Source organism: Symsagittifera roscoffensis, unplaced genomic scaffold, assembly GCF_963678635.1.
Source record: "Symsagittifera roscoffensis unplaced genomic scaffold, txSymRosc1.1 SCAFFOLD_263, whole genome shotgun sequence".
Classification (NCBI taxonomy): Eukaryota; Metazoa; Xenacoelomorpha; order Acoela; family Convolutidae; genus Symsagittifera; species Symsagittifera roscoffensis.
Genome location: NW_026971280.1, coordinates 12,898 through 20,628, shown reverse-complemented (window position 1 = coordinate 20,628; position 7,731 = coordinate 12,898). Strand labels below are relative to the sequence as shown.

Genomic DNA, 7,731 nt, shown 5'->3' with positions numbered 1-7,731 from the left:
CGATAATTTGTCTTTTGATTTTTACATCTGGGAACTCTGTTTTACATGGACTGATTCCGGGTTCAAACAAATTTAAGAGTAAATTTTTGCAGAATATATGCTGTCCTCTATCAGTGGTTGCATCTACGATAAAGGGGAAAATATCATCATCATCTGGACTTTCTTCACCTGGGGTGTGCGTTGAGCTCATTTTTTCGTTCGATGACTGTTAATATGTAATTATCAATGTGTCTAATTGGTTGATTCCAATTGTATAAATGTACTGGTTTGTGTTTATACTGCTTTTTTATTCTTCTTTTTCCTCTTTTTGATGAATTTGAAGTTGTTTCTGAGTCAGAGAAATATAATTGATCGTGAATTGGGCAATTTTTATCTATTGATTCTTTTAATTTATAAAGTTCGTCTAAACTGTTGGTTTCTGATTCTGAAAATGCGTTTCGATTTTTTGAAAATCTTTTTCGTGTTATTTGTCTTTGTTTAGTTATTATTTTTCTCTTTAATGTTTGTCGTTTTGTTCTAATGTATCCAACTGTTTGTGTATGAGGTGTGATTACAAGGTCGTATTTTTTATTATCTCTTTCACAATTGTGTAAAACGATTGTTTGTTTATTTCCTAGGTTTTTAAATGACATAAGGTTTAGGATGACGGATGCAAAAGGTTGTTAAATGATTTCTATTTGCTTAAACTGTTAGTCCTTACGATTTTTTTGTTAGCCTAACCTGGGTCTATTTGTTCAGGGTTGGGGAGAAAAGTATATCGATTCCGAAGAATGATTTTATACTTTCTCGTGGATAGTATAAGCTAAGGTGTTAACTTACTTAATCTTACTTAAGGGTAGTGATTGTGTTCAGGGTTGGAGAATAGTAAATCGATCCACAAGGTTCAGGTATAATTAGAACGCGAGTAGTTCGTTAGATACTATTTTAAACTTACTAAGTTTAAGATTTATCCTGGGTCTGGTAAGAGGGGGGATCAAGTGAAGGATGAATAACCGAAGTTCTTCACTGTTTATCCTAATTTGAATGATTAGTTTTGTTCAAAAATTTCTATTAGTCCTGGGTTTTTAGAAAGCGTTCGATAGTGAATCGACGTTTGAGGTCGTTAGACACTAGTTAAGTGGGTGGGGGAGAACAAAGTTGTTCTTTTTGATCCAAGGATAGGCCTTGATGATCAAGTTTTAAATTTAATTAAATAGAAAATGATTTAAGATCCAAGGATAAGCCTTGATGATCTGATTTTAAAATTAAGTGAATTTAAGTTTAAAATGTTTCAAATTTGTGTAAAGAATAGATTTAGTATTTTTATGATATTAGTGAGCTTATGAATGCTGTTATGTTTAGGCGATGAAGCTGGAACAACAGGATGATTTATAATTACTAACCGTTTATTGTCATGCTACTAATTTTTATTTTGATTTTTCAATAAATATTTTTCAAACATGTTTTGTATATTACTGCAGAATTTAGGAAAACGATCTGAGATCTTTTTATCAATCGTTATTGTATATTAATAATTTTGTTTAGCGCCTGAAATGATTTTGAAGATTGACTTCAAAATTTTATGTTTGCAAATGAAAATCTAAATTCATTGCTAGTAGTATTCTAAATACAAAAGTTTGTTCTGGCTTTTGCCGAACTATCATATAACTATATGGTAAGTTTCTGCTTTGTCGTATGTCGTCTCTGGTTCGAGGTCTTCTTCCAATTCCGGGTAGTTCTGTTTTCGTTCGGAATATTGGCTCTGATCTATTGAGTCGTAGAGACATTTCGATTAAATTATTGTCGTATAACATTTTGTAAATGTTTTGTCTAAATTCTAATCTATTATTGGTTAATTCTAAGCTATTAAGGTCTTGTTCGAGACTTATGGTCGCACCAGATGAGTTAGGACCGATGGGTATAACTCATAGAGTAATTTCGGATAGGGTACACCGTCTGCTCGTCACGCTATCTTATTTTCGGCCGGATAGATTCGTGCAACTTCTTAGTCTAATACCGATCCTAATCTTACTCTTATACTGTCTAGTCTCAGGTTGTTTAACTAGTCTCTGCTAGGCTCAATAGATCTAGGGTATACTGGTTTATTGCGGCTGCTGAAGTACTCGGGAGAGTTCAACTAATTTCTAAGTTAAATTCAAATCTCTCTGGTGCTGAAATTACAAGTAATTTCAGCACTTACAAATAAGTGGATTGTTAGTTAGATGGATCATGATTGGTTAATATTAAATACTTTACATTGGTAAAATATCTAATTTATCCAATCATAAAATGTAGTTTAGATCAGGTTCCAAATGGTATTTCCAGCTGTCTATTGGCTCTGCTTTTTTTTATTTAACACTTTACCGGATTTTAATTCAAGCGTCTCAATACTAATTGAAAAAACAAAGTCTGCTCGTAATTTCTGGTTTCCTAGTACAAAGATTATGTCCAAGAATTTTTCAATTGAACCAAGAAAAATTTTTGATGGTACAGTTAGGATAGATTTAGTTTTCATTTCAATTTTCCTCTCACGGGGAAGGTGAAGGCCGAAGGGTGAGTTACAATATCAATTAGGGGCTATGCAGGGAAACAGTTCTGAGAAAAGATCTTCTTAACAATTTCTCATCTTTTTCCAAACCACCAATATTCGTGGAAATTCGGCTGAATTTCCACAAAAAACCACCAATGGAAGAATTTGAAATTTATTTCCATTTAATGAAAAAAAGCAAAAAGAAAGAAGAATAAAACAAATTCATTTTACCGCTATATACGATTAATTTGAAAATATTTTCTATTTCATGAAAAAAAGACTTAAGAAAAGAAAAAAAGCGAGTCGATTTAACCACTATGATATTCGAATAACTTGAAACATATTTTCTATTTAATAAAAAAAGATCAAAAAAAAAGAAAAAAGCGAGTCGATTTAACCACCATGATATTCGAATAACTTGAAACAATTTTTCTATTTAATGGAAAAAAACGTTCAGCTGGACAATAAAACTTATCAAAGCCAACATTAGCAGCGCAAAGCGTGTAAAATTGTTAACTGTTGGTATGCATAATGCTTATTTAGCTTTAAACAAAACCAAAATGAGAGCGAGCAAAATGGAGAAATTGTTAAGTAGATTCCTCAAAATCTCTCTTCAATGCGTTACTTTTCCCAGTAGAAAGTTCAATTTCCGAGCGCGAGTTTCAAGCCACGTTTGAAAGCATCTCGCATGGGCTTCATGAGTAGAAGAATTGGACTTCTCGAGATTATTCCCAGAGTGTTGACCAGCTGGCCAATAGACATGAAGACAATGTGCTCGTTCACGGAATCCGCATCCACCATCCAGTAGGCGAAGAAAATGAAGCCGTTCGAAATGATCCCGAACACGGCATACAAAGCTGAAGTGCCAGTGAGAGCCAGAATTACCTGGAACATAAATAGCAAGGAGGAGATTGTACGGAAAATTACAACTGAAGGAAAATTTTGCAGTTAATCCAAATATTTTTACGAGTTTTTTTGAGCTGCTGCCCCGAGTTCACCTCCCGAAAAAGAAAAAGACTGCTTATCCAGGGCTGGATCTAGGATTTCCTCAAGGTGCTCAAAATGATAGAGCCACTCTATCCAAATTTGTAAGCACGAGCAAACTCCCTACAAAATTCACAAGATTCCCAGAGCCGGGGTGGGGAATTAAGTTGCGTCCGTTGCCACCCAAAACAGGTGAATCGACCTTTTTTGTCGACCATTTTTCAGGTCAAATAAATTTTGACGAATTCTTCTTAGGTCGGCTAAACTGATTTTCGGAGCACTATCACAATATTTAAGAACCCTATTTTAACAAAACTTTCTGCATCGCAGGCAAATTTTTGCAAAATATAGGTCAGAAAAGCCAGTTTTGTGCACGTTTTGAAGAGTTTTGATCAAAAAATGGCAAATCAAAACAACCGTATAGGTGCCCAAGGCGCTTTTAGAAAAAAGAAACGTAGGTCGGCCAAAAAATGGATGTCATAAATTAATCGCATTCAGACACTGCGGTGAGACAACTCAGCCATTTTCAAATTAGGACAGTTCAATCAAAATGACTGAGACAACTCGGCTAAAGATTTTTCAGAAAATTTTAATATTTTTAAACGTGCGGGCAAAAAGTTTTCAACTGCGACAAAACATTAAAGCTTTATTTAGACGGCTTATAAAAAACTCCTTTCAAATGCGTATGAAACCTTTCAGTTTAACAGAACCAATACTTACTTAATTTCACGTAATATTAGACAATTAAAATTGTTTCCAAGTTTGGAGTAGTCGCTGAAAAAAATCCAGCAGGAACAAATACTCAAACGTCGATCAACAAGAATGAATTTAGAACCGAAATTATGATTTTTACAGGTGGTCAAAAGGATATTAGTCAAAGCTTTTTCAGACACCCCTACCGATTATTGCCCTAAGGCGTGGTAGGATGCAACCATCTTTCAAGTAATTTAAAAAAAATGGTTGAAAAATTAAGTTGAAATTTGATATTTTTTGAAAGAAAAATGTAATTGCGAATAAATCATGGTTCAACCAGAAACCAGTATCGAGTTTAAGGCCTAATGTAAGCAATCAAGTGGTCTTTTAGTACAGTCAAAGTTGGTCAATGTCAATTATTAAATAGGTTTAGTGAATGTTTGATTATCATCTGAACCACTCTCATTCACTCACTTTAACCAGCAGTTGACGTATTTGAAATTCATTCTATCTGCACGCGGAAAAAAACATCTTCATCTTAAAAAATTTTATTAAATGGCAACAATGTACATTCAAAAACTGCAAAACGGTGGGTTAATTTGACAAACAGCAAAAAATTATCTTAAAAACCGAGCACCTATTAAAAATTCAAACAAAGAAATTTGCCTACGAAATCCGAGAAAAAGCCACAAACAACGGTAACGCTCCCGTGCAGGTTTTTTTTCAGTGCACAAATTGACTTGCCTGTTTATGAAGCAACGACAAAACCAAGACTCTTCATCTCTTTGGTGTAAAAGAATACAGCATGATACGAAGTCACTATGACGAAATGTACACAAACATAGATTTTCGTGCAAGTACACAGACGATGGTTTTTTTTGCAAAAATTTTACCTACTTGGCATTCGTTCTCCCTTGTGATTTAACATTCCTTTTCAAAAAGCTCCGATTAGAGACGCTTCAGATATACTCCATCACTCTTCAATTACATAGCACGTTTTAAAGATGAGCAAAAATGTCGACATCAATATAGAGAGAGTGATGGCCGGTAATATTACTAGAAAGGCAAAACCCTAACACTCCTTTGACAACGAGTAACTTGAGCAACACGCAAAGAACTACAAATCGGGACCATTTACAAAAGAACCTAAAAATTTTCACCTTTAATGAAGATATATCATGAACTTTCACAGCGGAATTTTTTGTGCGTTTTTATTTTTGAAATTTGTTCTTCCTTGTCAAAAACTTCTATATTAAATAGTTTAAACCCTGGTTCTAATCAAATTAGAAATTTTAATTTTGTTTTGATTTGATTTCTTTGATCTAAATTGGATGAGCTGTCTTTGGTTGATTTGTCAGAGTTTTTGTGGCTGAACTGTCTGTAGTTGAAATAGTTGAAATAGTCTGAAATGTATGTGGTTGAATTGTCTCTGCAACAAATAAGTACAAAAGGGTTGGCGAAGGAATTGAATCTTTGAAGGGAGGAGGAAGCGTATGCCTCTGCCTCCAAACTCCCTGAAATCGCCCCTTTATTACATTTTCATACCTGGAGTGTATGCAGATTTGTTTATCATACTATTTTCATACAGATTGTTAAGAAAGCAAACTATTTTTATGCAAATTTTATGCACATTTTTGGTCTATTTTACGGTTTTAAAGTTTTATGATTATAAAATCAATGGTTTTGTTTTCTAAATCAAAAAAGTGGATCATACAACATTCACACATGACAATTGTATAGAAAAAATTTTGCTCGTTTTTGATCACCAACATACTGTGCTCAAATAATCAATTTACTCAAAAAAGCATTTCTGTCTATCCCGTAGTACAACCATGGTTTTTCACTCAAATTTAGGAGAAGATCTAGGATTTTTTTCAGGGGGGGGGGGGGTGTTGATTTTTCAAACAAAAATTTGATAACTTTGTTGAACTTTTTTTGAGTAGACGCAATTGATTTTCCGAGCTCTCCTGAAGCAAAAAAGTTTTTCTTTTGGCCAGATGTTTGCGCCGCAGGTAAGTTTTTGAACAAAATGTCAAAAACGGCATTGTAGTCTTTTTTGGACAGTTTCGGCCAAAAAATCTAGTTACGAAGGCGTCTTTAGAATAACTTTAGGGTAAGCCAGCTAAATGGAGGTCCTGAAATAGTACTAAGGGGGACTCTTTGGCTAGTCAGGTGATCAAATCCTTGAAAAAAAGGACGTCTGCCCCCTCTGTACTTAACATTTTTGTACTTATACTTCATTCCAAATCTGTGATTTATAAGTTGAGTGAATCGCTTTTTTTCCTTCAATGGTAGTAAAATGTCGATTGAAATAGATCAGCTTAAAATTTTACTCTCATGATCCTACTTTGAAGATAATGAGCTAAAATTAAAAACTCAAAGAGCTCAGAAAATCAACTTTGTCGACCTAAGAAAAAAGGTCGACAAAATTTTTGAAAATGTTTTGAAAAAGAGCCCCAATCCTATAAACGCCCCTGACTCTAACCTCTTTATCGTCAGTTGCGTTGTTTGATTTCTTGTTGCGCCCATGAATGATATACAGCAGAGCCAGAGTCGCCACCGACACAACCAAGATCGGCGGAATGCCCACAACTCCCACCATATTCTCGACGATTCCATTTTTGTTCGAACAGTACACATTTATGCCATCGTCAATTCTGACTATGAACGCCGAAATGGGGACCAAGATAAGTCCAACCATAGCAACCAGGGGTGCTAACAAGTACCACGCCGTTTTGGTTGTGCAGTTTTGTTTGTACCTGCAAACCCAAGTTAACTAATTTTTGCATTTCGATGTCTCAGCTAACTCTCTTGATTGGAAAGATTTGAATTGAAACTTGAAACAAGACTGCCTGTATCAGGGTGACACCCTGAATGTTCCGAACGCCCTTTGACGTCTATGGAGTAGTAATATTGGTTTCAAAAAATCAATAAAATGAGAAATAATTTCACGTTGTTTTTGTCTTTTTTGAAATCCATGCCCACAGCTATGCAAATACACCAAAAGAATTTCGCATAAAACAAAATATCATAGCGGCCCCATTTTAGTTTGGAACGATTTTTAAGATGGATTAAATCTTCGCTTACGCGATGATAGCACAAACTTTGTCCCGCGTAAATTTTCCCAATTTAGCAATATTTAAACCTGCATAACTTTACCAAAAAATCACAAGCCGAACAGCTTTTTAAATATAAGCTCTGGAGATCTTTCAGATTAAATAAAAAAATCCCTTCAAAATGGCTAGAAAAACAATCGAAAGTGGTTTAGATAAAATAAAAAAAAACAGGCACAAATATTTCTTCGCTTTTTTCGATAATTGGAAAGAAAACTCCGTGGATTTTTGGTTTTCAAAATATAACTAAACAATCCTGGATATTTTTTTTCAAAAAATCATATCAGAGCCCAGCAAGAACAGTCCAGTACAAAACCGTTTAAAAAAGACCCATTGGCTAAAGTGGATTTTTGGTTTTCCAGATATAACTAAACAATCATTTCGCATAAAACAAAATAGCATAGCATTTTAGTTTGGAACGATTTCTAGGAT

At 34.3% G+C, this 7,731-nt stretch overlaps 1 protein-coding gene across 1 annotated transcript; it reads right to left on the bottom strand.

Moving 5' to 3' along the window:
- Positions 1–3,079: 3,079 nt before the first annotated feature.
- On the bottom strand, positions 3,080–6,940 carry LOC134856296 (uncharacterized). The gene is made up of 2 exons (XM_063872648.1): positions 6,672–6,940; positions 3,080–3,394 (listed from the first exon to the last, which is right to left on the bottom strand). The coding sequence occupies exons 1-2, from the start codon at positions 6,885–6,887 to the stop codon at positions 3,152–3,154; spliced, it is 459 nt and encodes a 152-aa protein (XP_063728718.1). The 5' UTR covers positions 6,888–6,940; the 3' UTR covers positions 3,080–3,151.
- Between the last annotated feature and the right edge of the window lie 791 nt (positions 6,941–7,731).

Bases quoted from the DNA above. Each gene is read 5' to 3' on its own strand.
- LOC134856296 (XM_063872648.1), bottom strand. From the start codon at position 6,887: ATGGTTGGACTTATCTTGGTCCCCATTTCGGCGTTCATAGTCAGAATT. The intron at 3,395-6,671 runs GTTAGAGTCAGG...TTTATGTTCCAG, and splicing joins ACGCAACTGACGATAAAGAG to GTAATTCTGGCTCTCACTGG.